At 36.3% G+C, this 25041-nt stretch overlaps 1 protein-coding gene across 4 annotated transcripts in view; it reads left to right on the forward strand.

The window, feature by feature from the left end:
* Positions 1 to 25041, forward strand: part of MORC1 (MORC family CW-type zinc finger 1) — a 155599-nt gene that overhangs the window by 41893 nt on the left and 88665 nt on the right. For all 4 annotated transcript variants that reach the window (XM_050778900.1, XM_050778901.1, XM_050778902.1 and 1 more), the window contains exons 9-14: positions 9599 to 9724; positions 16144 to 16223; positions 17057 to 17127; positions 19245 to 19309; positions 21624 to 21767; positions 23942 to 24096. In XM_050778900.1, coding sequence (XP_050634857.1) covers positions 9599 to 9724; positions 16144 to 16223; positions 17057 to 17127; positions 19245 to 19309; positions 21624 to 21767; positions 23942 to 24096 — 641 coding nt within the window. The remainder of the gene's footprint in view (positions 1 to 9598; positions 9725 to 16143; positions 16224 to 17056; positions 17128 to 19244; positions 19310 to 21623; positions 21768 to 23941; positions 24097 to 25041) is intronic.

Below are 25041 nucleotides of genomic sequence, written 5' to 3' on the forward strand. Positions count from 1 at the left end.
CTAGGACTATTATTCTATTCAGATTTTGGAATTTTGGGGCTTAAATTTGTCATTTATAATTTCTTATAAAAATGTTCATTTTATTTATATTTTCTAGTTTGTTGACATGGAGTTTTTTAAAATTTATGTTTTCCTCTGATAGATTTTGTTCACTTTTCTTTCTTATATTGTGTTTTCTGCCTTCTGTCTTTCTTAGCCAAAGAAATTTATTTCAGTTGACTTTAAAAATAAAACAGTTTTGGATTTTTAAAAGTAAGTCCACTGGGATTACTTTTATTTTACATTTCTTTTTTTTTTTATATCTTTTTTGGATTTATTTTTCTTTTTCTACTTCCTTGAGGTATATGTTTTATTCATTGACTTTAAATTTCATTTTCTAATCTAAACAATAAGGTTCTTATTTCTCCTCTGCATTATATAATAGCTATATTCTACAGGTTTCAAAATGTAGAATTCTTACTGTTGTTTATTTCTAAATAGCTTATAATTTTATTTTAATTTCCTCTTATTCAAGAGTTGCTTTTTAAAAATGTTTTTAAAAATCTAGTAGTGCATAGGTTTGCTTTTTGGAGAGAGGAGTCAGATACCTTTTTATTGTTGCTCTAATTGTATGGTGGTCAGAGAATCTAGCCTATATTATGATATCTGCTCTTTGAAATCTGTTGAGATTTCTTATGGCCTTATGTCTTTAATATTTTTTTAAAAGTGAGTCTCTGATAGGGACAGAGCTGTATCCATTTCATTTACATAAATATTTTAATTAAGTATTCAAATCTTTTATGTCTTTTTTTCTTCTTCATTGCTCGGTTTCTGAGAGCAGTATGTTAGAATCTTCTACAGTGTTTATTGCTATGTACATACATTTTGTATTTCTACTAGTTTTTGCTATCTATTTTTCTGAGTCATTAGATTGTGACTTATGCGTCATCTTAAGTGAAGCTCTTATTAGTACATAGTACCTGTCTGTGTCTGTTATTTCCCCCACTTTGTTTCTTTTTTGTCTAATATTAATCTCTCTGTACTTGCTTTCTTTTGGTTAACATTTTCCTACTCTGTATTTTGTCACCACTTTCTTTCCAGCAGTGATATTTTGATTTTGATTTGTCTCTTATAAACAGCATATCACTATATTTTTTTGCTTGTTCTAACTGCTTCTATCTTTTAGCTAATTCACACTTACTGTGACATTTGCTATGGTTGGACTTACTCTGCCTGCTTGTACGTTGTATTTGCCTTGCTTCTTTCATTGTTATTTGAGCTTTCTTATTTTTTAATTTATTTTGTTCTGCTTCATTTTTTCTCTCCCCCCTTTTGATAATAATTGAATTGTGGTTTTTTTCCCAACAGGAAAAGTTTATTTTTTTCTATTCTAATGATTTGCAAATTAGTTCCTCCATTATATACTTTCAGTGGATTACTTTTACATTTTTAATAAACATGTCTAAACTTATGATTTTATTATCAAACTGTAGAGTTAATTAGTATGTATTTCATTTCACAAATAAGGTATGGTCTTAGTATGCATTTATCTTTGTTCTTTCTCAGTTCCACCTTTTAAAATTATTTTATGTAGAATTTTAATTACATATTTTTATTACAGCAGACGTGAACAATTATTTAGACTAAATTATAAGATTTGTTTTTTGTTTGTTTGTTTACTACTATATCTTCCATGCTGTATCTTCTTTCGTGGATTTATTAGTTAATTTGCTTTATTATATCCCGAAATGATTCTTTCAGAATCTGTTGAAAGCTTTGTATCTCTACAAGTGTGTTTATTTTTCCCTTCCACTTCAATATTTGTTTAAATGGTTATAGAAACATTGGTTTGAAAATAGTTTCCCTTAGAACCATTTGCTTCTTTGACTTCTTGAATACATGTTGTTGATCAGAAGTCTGATAGAAATGTGATTACCAAATTGTTGTAAATTACTTATTTTTTTCCTCTGGAGAACTTTCAGGATTTTCTCTTACCTTTTTTAATATTTTAAGTTCTGTGATACATGTGCAGAACGTGCAGGTTTGCTACATAGGTATACACGTGCCATGTTGTTTTGCTACACCCATCAACCCATCATCTACATTAGGTATTTCTCCTAATGCTATCCCTTCCCTAACCACCAACCCCCCGCCAGGCCCCGGTGTGTGATGTTCCCCTCCCTGTGTCCATGTGTTCTCATTGTCAACTCCCACTTATGAGTGAGAACATGTGGTATTTGCTTTTCTGTCCTTGTGTTAGTTTGCTGAGGATGATGGTTTCCAGCTTCATCCATGTCCCTGCGAAAGACGTGAGCTCATCCTTTCTTATGGCTGCATAGCATTCCATGGTGTATATGTGCCACATTTTCTTTATCTAGTCCATCATTGATGGGCATTTGGGTTTGTTCCAAGTCTTTGCTATTGTGAATAGTGCTGCAATAAACATACGTGTACATGTGTCTTTATAGTAGTATAATTTATAATCCTTTGGGTGTATACCCAGTAATGAGATTGCTCGGTCAAATGGTATTTCTGGTTTTAGATTCTTGAGGAATTGCCACACTGTCTTCCACAATGGTTGAACTAATTTACACTCTCACCAACAGTGTAAAAGTATTCCTATTTCTCCCCATCCTCCCCAGTATCTGTTGTTTCCTGACTTTTTAACGATTGCCATTCTAACTGGCGTGAAATGGTATCTCTCTGTGGTTTTCATGTGCATTTCTCTAATGACCAGTGATGATGAGCTTTTTTTTTTCATATGTTTTTTGGCCACATAAATGTCTTTTTTTGAGAAGTGTCTGTTCATATCCTTTGCCCACTTTTTGATGGGATTTTTTTTTTCTTGTAAATTTGTTTAAGTTCCTTGTAGATTCTGGATATTAGCCCTTTGTCAGATGGATAGATTGCGAAAATTTTCTCCCATTCTGTAGGTTGCCTGTTCACTCTAATGATAGTTTCTTTTGCTGTGCAGAAACTCTTTAGTTTAATTAGATCCCATTTGTCAATTCTGGTTTTTGTTATCGTTGCTTTTGGTGTTTTCATTCCATGCTCATGGATAGGAAGAATCAATATCATGAAAATGGCCATATAGCCCAATGTAATTTATAGATTCAGTGCTATCCCCATCAAGCTACCATTGACTATCTTTACAGAATTAGAAAAAACTACTTTAAATCCATATGAAACCAAAAAAAGAGCCCATATAGCCAAGACAATCCTAAGCAAAAAGAACAATGGAGGCATCATGCTACCTGACTTCAAACTATACTACAAGGCTACAGTAACCAAAACATCATGGTACTAGTACCGAAACAGATATATAGACCAATGGAACAGAACAGAGGCCTCAGAAATAATGTCACACATCTACAACCATCTGATCTTCAACAAACCTCACAAAAACAAGCATTGGGGAAAGGATTCCCTATTCAATAAATGGTGTTGGGAGAACTGACTAGCCATATGCAGAAAACTGAAACTCAACCCCTTCCTTACACCTTATACAAAAATTAAGATGGATTAAAGACTTAAACGTAAGACCTAAAACCATAAAAACTTTAGAGGAAAACCTAGGCGATGCCATTCAGGACGTAGGCATGGGCCAAGATTTTCTCTTAACTTTTAATAATTCCCATTGTGTGTCTGTCTTTGAGTCATATAGTTTTCTTATTCTTCACACTGTTAATAGTCTTCCTTGAATTTTAGCAGGAGAATGATACATATTCCTAGTCTACTAGCCTGATTCTGTAAATGTCTTTGTTTTTCCAAAAGGATATTCTTTTACATAATGGCATGATCTATCAGCAGAGACATTAGGTTTAATTGAATGGCTAGGAGATATTGGTTGTCTACTGCCATATGACTTATATTGTACAGTGAGGTATGTATAGAACTAGAAAACATTGGCATCAGATCTTTGAATTCGGTTCTGTAGGAGCAAATTGAAGAGACTAGAACTCTAGGTTGATAATGCCATTGAGTGACTTGAGTTCAGTTGGGAGAGCTTTAATTCTAGTGGCAAGTTATCTTCAGTCTCCAAACTTCTGTGTTCCCATCTATAAAATAAGGCTATAACATCATCTACTTCACACGGAAGCTGTTTAAATAGAACATGCACAGTACCAGGCACGTGGAAAATCTCTGTATATTTTAGTAATTTCCACAATTCTCCTCATTCTACTTTTTCCTGCAACACTTCTTTCTAGCTTACTATCATGCTGTGGAAAGTAACTCAGTGTCTGGTTCATAGCAAATAAAAAATGAATTAAATTCAAGTAAATTGATTTGAATGTCAATGTCTAGATAATTTTCTAGGGACATGACAGATGCTTTCATTATAAGGTGTTTGGACTTTCAATATCATCCATTGTCCTTCATCCTTGAAGATCATTGGAGATCTTCATTATGGTGAGAGAGGGAATTTAAAATATTTTGTAAAGTACTTCTGTTACCTTTGAAATCTCTTTCGAGTTCCAAACTGTGAAGGCCAGATCACACCTTATATCATCTTTCTTGATTCCCTTTTTGGAGGTCAGGACCATGTGTCCATTTCACCCTGTCTCCTTTGCATATTATTTCTGTGTGTTCATGTTGCTTTCAGTGACTTAACTATCTTCAAAACATTATAAATATTAATCACTCAACTTTGTAAGAAACTAGAAAAAAGCACAGCCCCTAGTGAAAAAGGCATGCCATGCAATTGGCTGTCATCAAAGGGGCTTGGCACATCCCTGAAATCCGCCATGGTGGCTTGGGATCGATCTCAGACAGCTAGAAAAACCCATCCAAAAATCAGCTCTGAGAGTGATGATATAATACAGAGTAATGCAGTTGAAATTTTGTGCTAGATAATGTTTTAAAATTAGGTGCCACGTTGCGAGCATGTTTCTAAATTGACAGTCATTGGGCAGCATTCCATAATGTCTCTACTTTTTATGTCTTAACTGAGCTGCCCAGGAACACATCAAAAGTTATAGCTTCAAATTGTTCTAATGTGCTGCTTGCCATACTGTGGTTGTCACAAAAGAAGCACTTTCATTACTTTGTGTAGCTTGTAACTTTTTAAAAAAAATTACCTCTTCGAGTTGACATTTCTCATAGGTATAAGCTACCCTAATATTAAATTTGGTTACCCCCTTCAAAGTTCAGAATTTAAACTAGTTAAAAATCTTTATGCACTTATTTATATTCAAGATAATACAAACCCTGTTAATTTCAACTTCAAAATGTCTTCAGATATTTTTAAGGACTTGAGTAATTTAGAAAACAATTTTGGTTATGTAATATTTTCATGAATAAAAATATGGCACTTCTGAGATATTGCAAAAGGAGCCTAATTTAGTCTGCAGGTTGGAGGCATTTTCTCAACCCAGGACCTTATAAAAGTAGCCCAGTTGTTGGGCTAGATGGGGGTCTGTTGTCTGTGTGCCCACTGTGGATAATGTAGGGGTTGTATTTCTCAGCTGGTATCTAGGTCCAAACACCTGTGAGAGACTGTTCTCCTCCCTTCTTTGTGGCAACCTGCCTTACTTACCACCGCGTCCAGTAGGTCAGCTAGGCAGTGGTGTCCAAACCTGGCAGAGTCAAAGGAATCACCTGGGTGGCTTTTAAAACCTCACATTTCTAGACTCCAGCCACAGAGAATCTGAATCAGCAGATAAGGAAATGTGGCCTTGGCCACAGAACATTACTTTCTGGCTCCTTCACTGCCCTTAACACAGTTTGATGACTGCAACACACTGATCCACCCATGATACATGGCACATGGAGCAGCATTTGAAACAGCAGCAGAATACTGTGGACAGATTGGGAAAAGAAAGAGGCCACACAGAGAGCACAGCCACAGGTAGGGGCTAAATTAGAGACTGTTAAAAATACCCAGTGCTGAGCAGGGGACAAAAGCATCGATTCTACTCCATGCCCTCCTATTATATCCAGACTATGAAGCCAGTTTCTGCCTTGAAATACTCTCCTCTTTCCCCACATCTATCCTATGACTGGGGTGTGTGTGTGTGTGTGTTATAGGGTTTTTTTCTGTCTCTTCTTCAGTTTCTTATTATAGCCAGTTACGTAGAAAATGAGAGAGAAAGACAGAAATATGGACACTTTTGGCAAAGTGTAAGGAGAGAAAGGAAAGGTATTTAGGAGGAAAGAAAGGTATTTAGGAGGAAACAGGAAGAAAAACTCTTGAAGAATACATGGAACAGTTCCTGGTGAGTGTGGAGTAATAGTATTTTTTCCTTTCATCTTCTGAAGATACCCTGACTATTTAGCATATTTTTATCTCCCTTTCCTAAGTGGATGGCTTTATCTGTAAAGACTGGTAGTGTTGCCATTGAGGATAATCCTTCATTAAAATATCCTTCTTACATAAGGAACCCTCTGTTGTTTATTCCAAAGTAAGCCAGGGAAGTCCTGAATGATTGTCATTTATTCAACGTATTTTTATTGATGAGCGCGCTAGCTGCATGGAGTTCACAGCCAGTTAGGGATGCAGATGCACAGACAGAGGATGACAGTGCTGAGTGGGAGGTGCTTTGACAGGGGAAGTACAGAAGGAAGGGGAGCACAAAGGAGAGCACTTGACCTCTCTCAGGGCTGAGGGAAGGCTTCGAAAGGAAGTGCAATTTCAGGTTGTATACCGCAGGGTGAAAAGGGGTGCACCAAGCAAGAGTGACTGAAGAACTGAATATGCCAGCCTTGGATAAGAAAGCATGATTACATGGCCGGAGAACTGAGAATGGTCCTGAATGGCCAGATTGAAGACAAGAGATGAGGCTGGAGAATTAATTGGGGGTCAGACCGTGAAGGATCTTATGCATCATATAAAAAAGTTTGACATGTATAATGGAGTGGTCCATTTCACTTACATCTTTTATATTTAGCCCTCTTTGTTTTCTTTTTATCAAAGACATCATAAATAAGAGGTAGTACCCTTCTATTTGTCACAAATAAACAGGAACTTCCGAAAGTAGACATGTGAGAAAAAAAGGTTAACATAGCAGGTGTCTACTCTTAGAAAGGCTTGCTTGTAAAATTGGTCTGTGGCCAACTTTTGGGAACTTGCCTGGTAAACAGTTTCCTACAATGACATAAAACCTTTCTTAGCTGATAACAGTGGCTTGCTGTGCTAGACTGTGCAAACCATATGGCTTATATGCAAATCTCCTTTCCTTCTGGTACTCTGGAACTTTGCTACATGCTAGGCCGAAGGTGCCTGTGTGGCTAGCTTCCTGATAAAAACCTCGGATGCTAAGTCTCTAATAGGGTTTCCTAGATGGAAACATACACATGTTGCTGCATTTTCATAGCTGGGAGAAAAGTATGCTCTGTGTGAACTTTCATGAGGAGGAGAGGATGTAGGAAAGCTAGCAGATAGATTACTCCAGACTCCAACTATTTTTTTTCCCTTGTGAGCCACTGTGTGTCCTCTCTGCAGTACTGTGGTAAGTCGAAGCCATGAGTACAATTGTGTGGTAAGGCCTGTGAGTCCTTCCAGTGAATCTCCTAACATAGGGGACACCTTGAGGATCCCCAACATGTATACTATGAACATTTACCTATAACTAATTACTGAATGAGTGAATAAATTAGGCTATTAAAAGGTAGAAGGATTAGTGTTCTTTTCTAGTTTTAACATTTCCTTATCTCTAAAATGATGATGATAACCAAACACACAGTCTTACTGCAGAAATCAAATGAAATAGTTCAGGTAAAAAGGCACATACATAGGCAGTGTACACAAATTAAATGTTTCTCCCAATAGATATCAAGGTCCTCAAAACAAGAATTAATTTTATCTTTTTTCTGTTTTTCCATAAGTTATTGGGGTACAGGTGGTGTTTGGTTACATGAGGAAGTTCTTTAGTGGTAATCTGTGACATCCTGGTGCATCCATCACTCAAGCAGTATACACTGCACAATATGTTGTCTTTTATCCCCTGGCCCCCTCCCACTCTTCCCCCCTACAAGTCCCCAAAGTCCGCTGTATCATTCTTATGCCTTTGCATCCTCATGACACATACGTGTGTGTATATATATATTTTTTTAGCCAAAATTTGTTTAGCTGGTTTTATCTGTCACCATATTTCTCAAATTCTCAAAGTTGTCTCTGAATTACTTTTGACTTTTACCTTCAAATGATAAAGATGTATCAGTTTTGAAGAGAGTCAAAAGAAAGAGCTACCAGTTCTAAGAGCAATTTAAAATCAGGAGATCCAGAAAGGATTTAAATAATGGCAAGCGTCCCAAGGTGACTTCTTTCCATTTCTTTTATCAGGTGAGGACATACTTAATTGTGCAGTTCCAGGTATACTAAAAGCAACCACATTGTTGTATTTGTAGTGCAACACCCAAATACAGACAGCCTATCTTGTTACATTAAAAAATACATTAGTATTAATATTTAGGGAATAAGAGTGATGGACTAGATACTAATATGTAATTTATACTGGGAAAATTCTGCTCGGTACTTATTTCAGAGAATTTCCTTTGGAACAATTAAAATAAATTCCTGACTTTTTAATGAGCTTCAGATCCTGCCTGAAGGAACTTAAAACCAACCAGGTAATTCTTGAATTTCTTATGGCTTCATCTTCATTTTTGAAAATTTCTTGGAGCTCTGCCTGTCTTACTGAGTTACTGGCAATAGTGTTGACCTGTTGAGTAGTTCCCCGTTAGACAGGCCTTACATTTTTTTTCCCATCATCTTTGTCTTATTCTGGACTGAGGTACAAGTGTAAAAATGATGGGTTTACAGCTCTCTGCTTTCCATTTGACCTTGTAGAGTGGCCTTTTCTGTGACCGAGTGGTAAAGAGCATCGCTTCTTCAGCGTGGCTGGGCTTGTTGTGGATCTTTATTTCCTATCTTATTGGAGAGGATTTACAGTTCATAAACAGACTTTAATATAGAAGTTCTCTGGAGTTATAAGTATACAATGACATGGTAATTTCCCAAGATGCAGTTTTACAAGGGTAGTTTTCTTCATAGGCTATTTATGTTGGTTTTGCTTCCATTTTATTGCCTTCCCATCCTTTATTTTTCCTTTTCTCCTTTTTCATTATCATGTGGTCAGATGCTTCCCCTCAACGGGCCATAAATACTTATTTTAATACTTATTGCTCTTATGGAATGAAATTTTATGTTTCTTGATTATAATTTTAAAAACAAATGAAACATTTTTACTGTATTTCTCTCTTTATAAGGACTTGATGGAAATGCTTTTTATTCATGTGAGCCTGGATTCTTTTTGTTGTGTTTGAACGAGGGATTGTTTTGTTTATTTGACTTGACTTTATTCTCCTAGGTCAACAACTTTAATGGAAGGTATATTTTAGATTGCTGATATAAGCCTTCTTAGAGTCAGTTGGTTGCCAACAAAAGTTCAGTTCTAACCAAAGTGTAGGTTACTTGTGTTGGGTCTGTGTTTAGAGGCCTCCTTAATGAAGTGAGTGTTGTGAGATTTGCTGGTGTTTGTGGTGTCATTAGTTTTAGAAGAAAAGTTCCTGAAGCTTCTTGTAGTAACAATAATAACCTGATAGTCTGATGTTATTTCTTCTCAAAGAGATGTGGTTGTTGTGTCCTCTGTATTGTGACATTTTGTATTTTCTATTTCAGTTTCCCAGCCAGGTGGTCATTCAGAGCCTACACATCTATTCTGTATTTTAACCCATGGATGAGAATATTCATTCAAGCCAAGAGAGTTAAGACTAAACATCTTTGCTATTGCCTCTACAGACCCAGGTAACTCATCTTTCTTCAGTTATCTTCACGGAGTTTTTATTTATGAAATTGATGTGCTCCCTAAAGTTGTCAAAGTGAGGACATTGACTTTGATAGTAAGATTTTTACATTATAAACAAAATTTAAACCACATCCAGGAAGGTTTGCTAAAGAGTAATTGGATGTGAACAAATATTTGGCAGTAATAGAAACACACTGCAGTGAGCATGTTAAGTTAGATCATCACCCCGAGTAGAAATTTGTTTTTTACTTCAGTGAATTTTAGGTGCTTTGACAACAATTAGTTCCACTAAATGATCACAGTTCACATATATCTTCTGTTTACACAATACATTTGAACTATTAAACCATATATGTACATGCTTATATTATACATATAGAATGAATATATTTATAAATATGTATCTGGTTGATTTATATTTTATGTGTTTTTTTACTTTAACATAAATGTTTTCAAGGTTTTGTTGTTGTTGTTTTGAGACAGAGTCTCTCTTTTGTCAGCCAGGCTGGAGTACAGTGGCGCAATCTTGATTCACTGCAACCTCTGCCTCCCCTGTTCATGTGATTCTCCTGTCTTAGCCTCCTGAGTGGCTGGGATTACAGGCGTGCACCACCACACCTATCTAATTTTTGTATTTGTAGTAGAGACGAGGTTTCACCATGTAGACCAGGCTGGTCTCGAACTCCTGACCTCAAGTGATCCGCCTGCCTTGGCCTCCCAAAGTGCTGGGATTGCAGGCGTGAGCCACTGTGCCTGGCCATGCACTAGGTCTGGCCTTTAAGTTTATATTTACATATTATAAAATCCATTTTGTCCAACCATGCATGCCATCACAATGGTCATTTTCTTGTTGTAGTTTCTGGGTAGTCTTTCATTTACACGCCAAACATTTATCAGATTTTTCTGTGAGTCTGAGATTAGAGGAAAAGAAGCTATTTGAAAAAGATACTTGCACATGCGTGTTTATAGCACCACAATTCATGATGGCAAAATCATGGAACCAACCCAAATGTCCATCTGTCAACAAGGGGATAAAGAAACTGTGGTATATATATACAATGGAATACTACTCAGCAATAAAAAGGAATGAACTAACAGCATTTGCAATGACCTGGATGAGAGTGGAGACTATTATTCTAAGTGAAGTAACTCAGGAATGGAAAATCAGATATCGTATGTTCTCATTGATATGTGGGAGCTAAGCTATGAGGACGCAAAGGGATAAGAATGATACAGTGGACTATGGAGACTTGTAGGGGGGAAGAGTGGGAGGGGGCCAAGGAATAAAAGACAACATATTGTGCAGTGTATACTGCTTGAGTGATGGATGCACCAGAATCTCACAAATTACCACTAAAGAACTTCCTCATGTAACCAAACACCCCCTGTACCCCAATAACTTACGGAAAAATAGAAAAAAGATAAGATTAATTCTTGTTTTGAGGACCTTGATATCTATTGGGAGAAACATTTAATTTGTGTACACTGCCTATATATATGTGCCTTTTTACCTGAACTATTTCATTTGATTTCTGCAGTAAGACTGTGTTTTAGGTTATCATCATCATTTTAGAGATAAGGAAATGTTAAAACTAGAGAAGAACTCAAACCTTCTGGCTCTAAATTCTTTACCAATCCACATTCAATGCTGCTTCTCCTATACCACATTAGCTCTTTATAATATGTCTACATTTGTCATCTTGTCTTATTTGCATGAAAATGCAGTAGCTGTCCTGAGAGGGGCCTTGCAATCACTCCTAAAGATATTAATACCAAAATTATAGATCTCTGCATCGTACTCCCTGAGCACACACCAATGAATTTTGCAAAAGCTTTACTTTTGATTTCTAATTATACCGCCCATCATCTTTTGAAAATAAAATATTCCAATCCTGAGACTTTCCCTATAAATCAGTTCATTCATTTCCTAATAAATATCAAAGCAATGTTTCCTTTTCATCAGTCTTATTCTTCTGGGGAGCGCCAAGTGTCTCCTGGATCAATCAATATAGCCAATCTTTTCAAATTAAATTTCTCTCGGTGAGTTTGGGTAAAAAATAGTTTAAGCCCATGGAAAATGTGGATTTGTCTCTATTTTCTGAAGGAATTTTAGTAAATTGAGTGTAATCTACCTAAATTACTTATATCAAGTGATGGCTGCTTCCCATTCGAGTGTATTACAATGGAACGGACTCCCACCCAAGATGAGTGCAAATTTGTCTCTGTAGGAGTCTAGATCATGGAAGAAATTATTACTTTGGAAAAAATTTCTAGGTGATTTCTCAGGTCTCTTAAACATTTTATAAGTCTATAATTCTTGGAGTCTTAAATATTGTTTATATAATAAAGACAAATTATTATATGGTTATGTTATTTGATCTTAGGCAACAAACATTCTTCATTAACATTGCTTAACCATAGACCCATGATGCTGAAGGGAGCCCAAATGAGTTGGGATGGGTGTTACCCTGCATTCAGAGGAACCTCATGGTCCTTTTTAAGTTATTCGGTGACATTAACGCTATGTTCTGTTGTTGAATACTCTGCAACACTATGCTTCCAAAACAATTCAGTATTTAGGGATGCTTTCCATACCCTAACACCCCACCCACCCATCAGACTAGTAATTTTTGAACAGTGATTCTTTTGTATACTATGCATGTTATGTGTCCATTTTTGAATTTTTACAGTACTGAATTATTTAATCTTTTATTACAGTATGATAGTTGGAAGCAAAATTTGGATTAGCCAAACCTGGATGGGAATTTAGGTTTTGTCATTTACTAGTTGTGGACCTTTGGCAATTACTTGAGTCTTACTCTTTTCTCCACTGTGAATTGAGAATTCCTCTGCCACTGAGGTTATTATGAAGACTAAAATAAAACAGTGTTTTATGTTAAACATAAAAACAGTAAGGTTTCTGAAATGTTTGTAAACCAATAGTAGTAGTTATTATACAAATGCGTAAGAGCAAGTGGATGGAATGACCACTATGTGCAAGGCTCTCTTGTAGGCATTGGACATTTTGCAAAACCAAAAAGAGAAAATTCCTGGGCTGGGCATGGTGGCTCACGCCTGTAATCCCAGCACTTTGGGAAACCAAGGCAGGTGGATCACCTGAGGTCAGGAGTTCAAGACCAGCCTGGCCAAGATTCTTAGGTGAAATCCCATCTCTGCTAAAAATACAAAAATTTAGCTGGGCATGGTGGCTTGCACCTGTAATCCCAGCTACTCTGGAGGCTGAGGCAGGAGAATCGCTTGAACCCAGGAGGTAGAGGTTGCAGTGAGCTGAGATCACACCACTGCACTCCAGCCTGGAAGACTGAGTGAAACTCCGTCTCAGAAAAAAAAAGAAAAAAAAGAGAAAATTCCTGCCCTCATGGAGCTTACGTTCTAGTGGGAGAGGAAAGACAACATGTAAATTAAAATGGATGATAAAATATCAGGTAATTCTTTTTTTTTTAATTTCAACTTTTATCTTAGATACAGGAGGTGCATGTGCAGGTTTATTACATGGGTATATTGTGTGATGCTGAGGTTTGGGGTATGGATCCTGTCACCCAGCTAATGAGCATGGTACCCAATAGGGATAATTTCTACCCATACCCCCATCCCTGCCTCCCTCCTCCCCCGTCTTGTATTCCCTAGTGTCTGTTGTTCCCATGTTTATGTCCATGTGTGCTCAGTGTTTAGCTCCCACTTATAAATGAGATTATGAGGTACTTGTTTTACTGTTTCTGTGTTAATTCACTTAAGATTATGGTCTCCACTGCATTTATGTCACTGCAAAGGACATGATTTTATTCTTTTTTTATGGCTGTGTAGTATGCTATAGTGTATATGTACCACTTTAAAAAAAATCCAGTCCAACATTGATGGGCACCTAGATTGATTCCATGTCTTTGCCATTGTGAATAATGTGGCAATAAACATATGAGTGTGTGTGTCTTTTGGGGCAAGTTGGTTCCTCTTAACAAAGGTCCATTGCATAGGTCCACCTGAGTATTTTCATGACATAATGGTTGACTTCTATCAGAGTGAGCAATTCAAGAGAACAAAGTAGAATTAGCAGCCTTTTAGAACCCATCTTCAAAAGTGACAGACCATCACTTTTGCCATGCCACAGGTCAGCCTAGATTTAGTGTTGCATTGGGGGCACCACACATAGGCATTAATACCAGGAGGAATAAAAACACAGGAGACATCTTGGATGGTGGGTAGCACAGTGAGTTATGCAATAATTTTGTGGGAAGATGGTTCCAGAAGGAGGGGACAGTAAGTGCAAAGACAGCAATCAAAGGCTAGTCTAGCTAGAACACAGAAAACAGATTGAAGTAGATTGGGCAGATCAGGTAAGGCCTGAAGCAACATGACACGAAGAGGTGGCTGTATTGAGAATGGAATAACTTGAGCAGAGGAGTGGCATTACTTGATCTACGTTTTTAAAAGATTATTCTAGCTGTTGAGTAGAGAACTGATTTCATGGAACAAGAAGAAAGGAGGGAAGTTGAGGTAGGATAGATACTATTACTGTATTCTAGGAGAGAAATGAGCTTGAGCTCAGGTGGTAATGGTGGAAGGGATGAAAAGTGTCTGGATTACAGATGTGTTGTGAAGATAGAGCCAACAGGTCTTGCCAATGAGTTGGATATGGGGTGGAGAGAAATTGAGGAGTCCAGAAGGCCTTCTAAATTTTTATCCTGAACAAAATCTTGGGAATGATAGGGGAAGTGCAAATGTAGAGGTTAGGAGGAATGGTGGATGGACTTCTCTTCATATCATAGTGGACATACTAAATTTGGGAGGTCTGTTGGACATCCACATCTCTACCTATCAATATTATATGAACCAGAAAATTATTGATCCTGCCTAATTACATGTTGTAAAGAATAATTAAGGATTAGAATTATTTTCACAATATGATTAAACCAGGTAAACTCTTATAACTTAAAAGAAAGAATTATGATTGAATACTACAATGTAGTTATGATTTACAACTGGGGGCTAATTTTTTTCTGTATTAATAAAAGTTCAGAACTGTAGTTTTCTTTACTTGAAGTCTGTTTTTTTCAACTTAAATTTTAAAATACTGTATTTGATATTGGCCAGAGTATTTTGAACAAATGTTTTAAGTGTGAAAATTAAAGTCAATGAAAGTTTAAATTTCTGCAAGTTGTTCTGATCAAACCAGTCACCCAAAATGCTGTATTATGTTCCATACTTATTCAGCACAAAGCATTGAAAGGTACTTAGTGTTTCTTCATATTTTTATTTCTCTTGATGGAGAAGGGTTCTATTTTCCTCATAAAAGTAGTAAAATTAATAAAAATTTATACAATACAGAATTAGATATGGGGGAAAAATCAAATAACTAAAAGCCCTTTTTACCACTTGTCATTCATTCTGTGCTATAGCAATCTGTAATGTTCCCCAAAGGAGAACCACTGTTAGAAGTTTAATAAATACCTTTCCATATTGTTTTCTACACAGTTATATATATGTGCACATGCATGCATGCACATACAGGTTTTTTAAAACATAAAATTATGTACAACTTGTTATTTTCTCTTACAGTTACATCTTGGAGACTTTGTCATTGTTAAATATATTGCATAGCACTATGATTTATTTAACTGTTTTCTTATTGATGTACATTTAGAGTTTACAGAGCTTCAAGCATTCTCAAACCAAATATTATTCTAGAATTTTTCTTTCTATGATGATTTAAACCAATGTTTTAAAGCCCAGTTTGGGGAATTTTCTGTAACAGATGCACATACTTTCAACTGTATTCAGAGAACCTCAGGTTCTGTAGAGCTTTTCTCACCTATGCTTTGTTCTCTTTGAATTTATGGATATATACGTGTATATATTTTTTCCTTTATTGTTCTAGAGCATCTTTGCGATCACTAAAACAATGGACCTTGAAAACAGGTCTCTCAATCAATAAAGTAGAAAATGTGCTTTTGGTAATTTAAAATGATACATGAATGTGTGTTTCTGAGCATCGCAGTTAGAGATAATTGTTTTGGGACTAGGATAAGTAGTTTATCCGGTGTTGATGATAATCTGAGTAAGAGGGCTATGCATATTAACCAGAAACTTTGATAAGGGAACAACTTCATAAAATTTTTTAAAGAAAATTATCCTATTTTAGATGTCTAAGTGAACATTTGTGTGGGCAGATTTTCTTATCGCTCTCATGAAGTCTCCTTACAAAAGCAACATTTTTAAGTAGTGAAAGGCAAGGAATTTCGCTTAGGTATAAAGTTTGCTAATTTACTAGCTGGATGCAACTCACTCGATGAATCTTTCTTAATAATTATGTATCTCTGGAGCATATAGTCTTACTAAAGAATATTGTCTTATGTACTTTAAAATGATAGTCTGACTTGATTATGTTCTTTTTTCTTTTCAGAAAGTATCTTTATGTCACATCTTCTTTTAAAGGAGCATTTAAAAATGAAGTTAAAAAGGCAGAAGAAGCAGTAAAGATTGGTATGCGATTACCTGTAGCCTACATCATTGTTGTTCAGTCATTCAGCAAATCTTAATTGTGCACTTATTCTGAGACATACATTGCTCTAGGCATTGTAGGAGCTACTACAATCAATTAATTGTAGTTTCTGTCTCTGTGGAACTTCAAAACACATTCTTTTCATCTCTGAGTTTGTTTACTCATGATATTATTTATTATTGTAAGTATAATCCTGAACACACTTCCAACTAGATTGATATTTGTTAGAAACCTTGTTTGTCTGTCTGGACATGGTGGTTGAACCTATAATTCAAGCACTTTGGGAGGACAAGGTGGGAGAATCACTTGAGGCCAAGAGTTCAAGACCAGCCTGGGCAACATAGTGAGACTGTGTCTCTATTTTCAAAAATAAAATAAACTAAGAAACCCTGCTTGTCATAACTGTGTTAGGTCATTTTAGATCCCTGCACTGCCTCCACTTTCAGAAGGATGTTCTACATATTCACTCCTCCTACTGCAGGAACAAAGCTCTCTTCCCCAGTATCTGGGAGTGAGTAGTAGCTCTACATCTATATTTTGTGGATTTTAACGCATTTTCTGTCAGCTAAAAACTCATTTATGACTTATGAATTTATATTTGTATATTTTTGTCCAATAAATTGTCGTACCTAAATGAAAGCCCAATAGAAGGCAGATTTAAAACGTGTAAAAGTTATAAGAGGAACATAGGGTTTTCTGAGATCATGGTCTGTGTGCCATTTTTCACTGGTCATGCTATATGTATGGAAAATACTCACTTAAAATTGCTTGAAATAATTTTGCTGTATTATAACTATTTGGCTTCTACTTCCAGCTGAATTCATATTGAAAGAAGCACAAATCAAAGTAAACCAGTGTGACAGAACCTCTTTATCTTCTGCCAAGGTACGACATGTAAAGAGAGTAGTCTTATTAAATGGCAAATTGTGTCATTTGCTTTTTCCTGTGCATAGTTGTCTCTTATCATCTACTTCCTAAACTTTTAAGCACAGATAAGCTCAGCAGATTAAGTTGATTTTAACTCAGGTCAACAGAATAGATGAGTGCAGAGAAAGGAGAGGAAACTCAGCAAGTGGGGGCAAGGCTGAGGCAGAGACAAAAGATGAACAGAACATGGGGTGAATTTGAAATGGGGAAGAGCATCACAAGCAATTTCTTTAAAATAGAAAGGAAAGTAACAGGAGAAAGGGAAAAAATAATGAAAAGCCAGCAGAAGAAAAAACTAGCCTATCAAGTCTCCTTGAAAATATCTATTCAAATTATAGCTCCCTGTGGACCTAAATAAATGGGGAAAGCAAGGAAAGGTCTAATAAGCAATCCTTCTTGCTAGTGCCAGGAATTATATGCTGTAATTATGAATATTAATAACAATGCTTCCAGCTTACAAAGCTCTTTTATTATGAGTTGCTCCACACAGTTCATAAACATTCTTTGTAATTCTTACAATATGCCCATGAGTAAGATAAGTTAAAAAGAACTATTGTTATTAATTATAATGCATTGCAACTAAGAGAAATAGAATATTGCTGCAAGACATGTATTGTAAGTTTGCTAACTCTTACCAAAAATATGGTGTGAAGCTTTAAACGATGGTGAATCATTAAGCAACATATTTATTTGCTTATATGCAAAGGGATAAGTAGGAATATGGAGGTAAAATGCCTTACTTCACCTTCTCTTCATCCTCTTCTACAGACTGAATGTATGAATCCTTTCAGTGATTTTGCCATTTAACTTTCCAGGACCAAGGCTGTGTCTGATAAAGATCTTTCATATCTAAGGTCTTGAGTAAGGGATGACATCAAAGAGTAGTTCGTGCTAATGCCCCAAAGCTAATTCTGTCCATGGCTTGCCCCAATTTCTCTTAGTTTTTTCTTTTCATTTTTAAAATTAAAGGTAAACCTATCTTATTGTTATTGATTATTGATTTTTAATAGTTTAAGCTTTTTAAAATTTTGTTTTTAAGAAATCATTTCCCTTTGCTTTATATGTTTGAGAGTCCAGAGAAAGACTAATGGGTCAGGACCTTGCTTCCTTTTTGCCTCCTTCTGTTTCTTCTCCCTGCCTCTGCTCTGTGCTCTGAGGGCACTGCCAGGCAGGGTAGGGAAGTCCTTGACCAATTTGCTTTGTTGATCTGATGCAGTCCAGTTTCTTTAAGGCAGAGAAGAGAGCAAATCAGAATGACCTGAACTTTTGATCTCTTAAATTCTTCTGGGCAGATGAATTTTAAATGGAATACTTGCCAACCATTTTCCACTTTCTTTTACTTGAAATTCAGTGAAAATAGTGTTCATTCAGTGGCGTACCATACATCAAAAGAGATACCCACCTTTCACCTCAGGAGGATGAAGCATGTTAAGAGGCTATTCTGATGCCTGAGAACAACAATCATGAATTATTCCTCTTCTGCTTGGTCAGAGGGAGCGTACCAGATTTAGAGTAGTGAATGAGTTGGTATATCAAATCAAAAGTGTTAATAAGAAAGATAACTGGGCATGGGGTATCCTATAAAGGGAAAGTTTGAGAAATATTAGAGGTATCCAGAATTCAATATGAAGGAGATATTTTCTGCTGGCTACTAACCAAATTTCTCAATTATCTTTTTGTTTCCTGCAAAAACACTTAGTGGTCACATAATTGAGCATTTATTGTTCTCACAAACAAAAGTCAGAACCTGGGTACACTAAATAACTCACCCAAGTTTTCATGTAGTTTTTGTCAAAGACTTTGTGCCCTTATGGAGAATAAAGTTTCTTTCTCTAAAAGGCAGAGAGGATATCTGAATATATACAAAAAGAGAATAGTGGGTTAGGATTTGGTTTATATTCTAAGGTGTTGGTACTGAATAATTTATCAAGCATTGAGAATCTACAAAGGTAGAATTGCATTAGGTAATGTGAGCTATTGTTACCCTTGAAACATTTGAATAATAGGATAATATCAACTTGCTTTTTGTTAATTCAGTGGCATAATGTTCTCTCCTAACCAATGCACTTCTCCAGGATGTATTACAGAGAGCTTTGGAAGATGTAGAAGCAAAGCAAAAGAATCTTAAAGAGAAACAAAGGTGAGACATAAGGTTTTTTGTTTGCAGGAATCCTCTGTACTGTGTTAAAACAAATTCTGGTTTCTAAATAGGTAGATTTAGTGGTTATTGTGACAATTTTTTTTTCAGCTTGTGACATCTTATAATCTGAAATTTAATATAGTCAAGGTCCCAAAACCAAGATAAGCAATGTAAAATATTGATAAAGTATATATTTACATGTACACGTGTGTGTCTACATAATGTTAAAACTTCCAAAAAAAGTGAAAAATTAGTTCATTATTTAATTGTTTGGGCTAGATGAAGATGTCTGGATGAGGGAGTGAACTGCCCGGAGGATCAGCTGATAACTCACTTTGCCTCTGTGTCATTTGCCATTTTAAATTCTAGAGAATTGGTTCCAGTTTCTTCCCTTTGTCTAGTTGCTTAAAATTTAAGATAGGAAGTAATGTTTCACGTGAATGTATTGCTTATATATCGCTAAAATATAAATAGCAAGGATATGTTAACAAAACCAGATATTTACATTTGTAAGATTAACTTGCTGTCCAACTCAAATGCTAAACAAGTTAAACTGAAAATAATCACTGCTGCCCACATAAGATCGGACTTTGAAAGCTGTGATACCTTTGTGAAACTATTTTTAAGGGAAGTATGATTAGTTCTTAACATTATTTTTTGTGAACCATGCACTGACCATAACTTTCCAACCATAACTTTCCTCCATAACTTTCCTCAAAACTTAAATTTTAAATGTCACTTTTGCATTTATCAAAATAAATAAATGTGAAATGTTACTTATGCATTTACCAGAAAAATTTAAATAAATGTCATAGATATGTAATTTAAAAATGAAGCCCTAAGGCTTTAGAAATAAAAACCTTCTTGAAACAAGTTCACTGTATGAGGTACTTCATACAGTGAAGTGTTTGAAAACTGACCAATCAATACTTTATTAATAATAATGCCAGTTGCAATGAACTTGTTTTAATGGTCAAATGCTGGGTTTTTTAATCGAAGAATATCAGTATATCATTTAATATTATAGAGTGACTGTGTCATATACTGTAATACCGTATTTAGGTATCCCTTATACAGTCAGTACTTTTGTTGAATAGTTGGGATCTCATTACTGAGTAGTGATTTTTGAGAAAAAGTTTGATTCCTATATGTTTAACCTTAGATATACATGCGTTTAATAAATATATAGTATATTAACTCATATCTTATGTTCTATATATATCATATCCACATGGAAGGCCTGGTAGAACTTTATAATTGTTCTTTAATGATAGATGCATTTAATTAGTCCAGTAAGTATATTATGTCAAATGTAATAGCACATGGTCATAAAACAAAAGACCAAGTTTGTGGAGAGAGGGGAGCTACAGGGTGAGCGCAGGAGAATTACTTTTGTTGTCATCCTTGATTGGGTAAAGAAAATAACAATTGTTATGTACTTAATCTGTTCCAGGCTTACATTTAACATTATTTCTTTTAGTTTTTATAACATCACAAGTGGCCAGGCAGGTATTAGTCCCATTTCTCAAATGAGACAGAAAGTTTAAGAGGCACAACCATGGTCACATGGTTATTACAAAGACAGGCTTGTATCTGAAACCAAGTCTGCCTCTCACATCCAGGCATTTTCGTAGCTTCTAGCAGCCTCTGATATTACAGATGTTTATATCACAACTCCTTACCATAACTGTTTTTATCACATTGTGGTATTTCTCAATTTCTATTTTATACTTTTAATAGAAAACTCACACAAAACATAATATAGAAGGTCAGTCAGAAAAACAGGAGCTCATATCTGTTGCCCTTGTAAACTTGCTTTATGGTAATAACTTATTTACCTTGTATTTTGGAAAAGGTTAAGAGGAAGCCAGAGAATATCTTTTGGTGCATTCCAGTCTGTGTGGGATATCTGGAGACTTGAGAAGATGCTGAAATTTAGAAATCACACCTACTGTTAGAAATACCTAAAATTTAAAATAGCCAAGTCATCATTTTGTAAAAAATGCTGCAATGAACTTATAAGACCGGTTAATATTTCACAACTCTTTCAGCATTTTCTAGTTCTTGTCAATTTAAATTGGCAGACGTGTTTTTGAATCAGTAAATGCCTTTGTTTGACTGGCATAGTTACTGGCGTCATGTTTATGCAGAATACGTGGCTATACAGAGACATCTGAGTGTGCCTACCAGATTTTGCAAAACATTTGGATATATACCTTTGACGTTAACCTTCTAGTTTAATTATTAGCAGTTTCATAAACTATATATGTTTATTTAATAAACAACTTTTTAAACTTTCTAAATCTAACTCTAGAGAATTAAAGAAAGCCAGAACACTCTCCCTGTTCTATGGCGTGAACGTGGAAAACCGAAGCCAAGCTGGAATGTTCATTTACAGCAACAACCGTTTGATCAAAATGCATGAAAAAGTGGGCTCACAGTTGAAACTGAAGTCCTTGTAAGTATGTTTTTGCTTTCAGAGGTACAAGCAGAGAGAGGGAGGTTACAGTAAGATGCTGTCTGTAGAGTGAGATGAGTGACTAATCACAATGGGAGCAAGTGTCATAGTCTCTGTTCACCCTTCCTGTCGATATGCAGGCATTAATCTGCCTCATTTATAATATCGGTGAATCTGCATGCATGCTCTAAGGAAAAATCACACTTTGGGAAATTTTTTTCTATGCATTGATTGAGCAGCTTGATGTGGGGCCATTCCTTGTGCCACCTCTTTGGCTTAAATTTTTAATGCTTTACCAATTTAAAAATAATACAAGCATATTAAATAACTTTTAGAAGAGGAAGGAAAGAAAAATCCATAGTCTTGTAAAGCAACCCTATTAACATTTTGTGCAGCCCCTACATGTATGAGTTCATGCCAGTTACCTGCATGATCATATGTTACTGAAACTCTCTAGCCTATTTGGATTTTAGAGTAATACATTCTCATGCTTTCCCAATGGTCTGAAACTTCTCAAGCTGCTTTCATCAATGATGTAGAGTCCTGAAGAGACATGCAGAAAAGGACAGGATTAGACATGATAATCATGACCAGTAGAAAGGGTCAGGGAACATTTACTATCTTGCTTCTTCACTGTCAAGGAATTAGCAATTCATTCATTGTTTATTTAATAAGCACCTATAGTGCAGCGTTGTATGCCGGGCACTATACTAAGCTCTGCTGATAAATGGCCCGTTTGCTAAGGATGTATAATCCAGTGAAAGGGACAAGCATATAAATGCATATTTTTATATTGTGTGAAAATAACAAGAATTATCTTATAAAACCTAGATTCGTTGGATTTCTTGCTTAAATCCCAGTGCACTCAGAATAGAACTGCTTGCCGTGGGCTTCCAGTTATCTGGCCTCTGACTGGCTGTGGGACCTCACCCCCTACTAATACCCTACCCTCTCTGCATTTCCTGTTCCTCAGACCTCCTAAGCTCATTTCTGCATTGAGACCTTGGGACATGCCATTCCTCGGCCTTGAACCTTCTGTCCTCAGATGTTCTTACTGCGGGCCCTAACATGCCATTCAGCCATGAGCCTGAAGTATTTTCCACAGGAAGGTCTTCCTTGATTGTCTAATTAAAACTGGTCCCTTCCCTTCCCCCTACCTGTCACTCTTCACATATCACAGCACCTGCATTATGTTACTCACCCCACTTATCACCATCTGAAATGATCTTGTATACTTATCTGTTTTTTAACTTCATGCCTGCCACCCTTCTGTAAAAGAGAAACTTCAAAGCCAGGGGGAACCTATACTTCTGGTTCTCACCATATTCTTAGTTCCTGGAACAGGACTAGGTGCTGAGCTTGAATGAATGAATGAATATTATGTTAGAGGTGAGCATCCAGTGCAAAAAGAGCATTTAGGAGGGGCAGTGAAGCAAACTGGGGAGGTCAATTCAGGCCTTCTAGAAGAATGAAGCCCAAATTTAGACTTAGAGAATGAATAGTGAAAGGAAAGTAAGGAGGAAGAGTGAAGTGGTAGCAAAACACGATAGGCAGGGACCCCAAATTGTGAGGCTTTGACACATGTGCCATACAAAAGGCAGTGGGGAGCCCTAAAGGCTTAGACAATTGTATGCTCTTTCCCAAAACAAGTTATGTCACCAAGCAGATTTACAGTGAGATACTCATTACCCTCTGGGATAAGCCAACTCTGTGATTCCTTCATGGAATTCACTGAGCGCCCCAAGGACCTTTGCAATGAAGAGGAGAAATCCAATCTGATAGGTGAAATGCAGAGAAAGAAAGTAGTTCTCTGGCCACTGTCATTTAGAAGATTATGCCAGTTTATTGCAGTAAGGCACCATGGTTTTTAATGTCAAAAAGCCTTGCCTTCCCAGCCACCCTCACTCTCCATGTAAGGTGATAGGTTTGTAAAACGAGTCATATTAACTCAGTAACATTGTGCTAAAGTGATTTTTTTATTATGGTACCAAACATGTTGGGATCCCCACAGATTTATGATAACGTCATTAGATAACTTGTTAAACTTTGACATGGTCCAGACCAACAGAATCAATTTATTATTGGAAAAAAAAATGATTTCAAATGACCAGAATATATTTGATTTTTTTGTTTAGCCAAATTTTCAAAATTTAAATATGCGTATATTTTCTCAGACTTGGTGCAGGCGTGGTTGGAATTGTTAATATACCCTTGGAGGTCATGGAGCCATCCCATAATAAACAGGAATTTCTCAATGTCCAAGAGTATAATCATCTACTAAAAGTCATGGGACAGTACTTGGTCCAGTACTGTAAGGACACCGGCATCAGTGAGTATTCAATAGTCATAGTAGGAGATACTTACAGAGGGATTACTTTCTGTGCTTTCTTTAAGCTGACATGATTATCTGAATTCAGATTACCAGCAACTGAAAACTCTGAAAGGGAGCTCCTGCTTTAAAAACAGGAGTGAGAAGGGAGCCCATTTCAGAATCTTTCCCAAACTATTGTGAAAAACAAAGCAGCAGATTAGAAATTGCAAGGGAATGGCAATCAGAGAACAGAGTGAGGTGGCAGCTGACCATGGAGGAAGGAAACAGAAGATAGCTCCAAATAGACTGAGAAACACTGCTCTGGGTGAGAGAGCACATAGTCCCATGGAGACCTTAGTAGCTCGTATAATGTTATGTCATACCATAGAGTAAAAACTACTGACCCTGGGTAACTGTAGATATGTTAAACTTTTTTTTTTTTTCTCTCTGAGATGGAGTCTTGTTCTGTCGCCCAGGCTGGAGTGCAGTGTTGCAATCTCAGCTCACTGCAATCTCTGCCTCCCTGGTTCAAGTAATTCTCTGCCTCAGCCTCCCAAGTGGCTGGAATTACAGGCACCTGCCACCACGCCCGGCTAATTTTTGTATTTTTGGTAGAGACAGGGTTTCACCATGTTGGCCAGGCTGGTCTTGAACTCCTGACCTCGTGATCCACCTGCCTCAGCCTCCCAAAGTGCTGGGATTACAGGCCTGAGCCACCACGCCCAGACAGATATGTTAAACTTTGTTTTGTATAGTTAAAAATTCTTGAGTATGTTAATTCCAGGAAGATTTCAATTAAAAATTTCTAAAATAAATAGATCTGGAAACTTAAAAAGATAAACTTTAGTTATCTGAAAAAGGTGATTTATTTAGATCACCTCACTCCCCAGAGACACCTGAACAATGAGATGGTGTGCTGTGCATTAATTAAACTTCTTTTTGTTTTTCAACATATATTTTGGA

Source organism: Macaca thibetana, chromosome 2, assembly GCF_024542745.1.
Source record: "Macaca thibetana thibetana isolate TM-01 chromosome 2, ASM2454274v1, whole genome shotgun sequence".
NCBI classification, from domain to species: Eukaryota; Metazoa; Chordata; class Mammalia; order Primates; family Cercopithecidae; genus Macaca; species Macaca thibetana.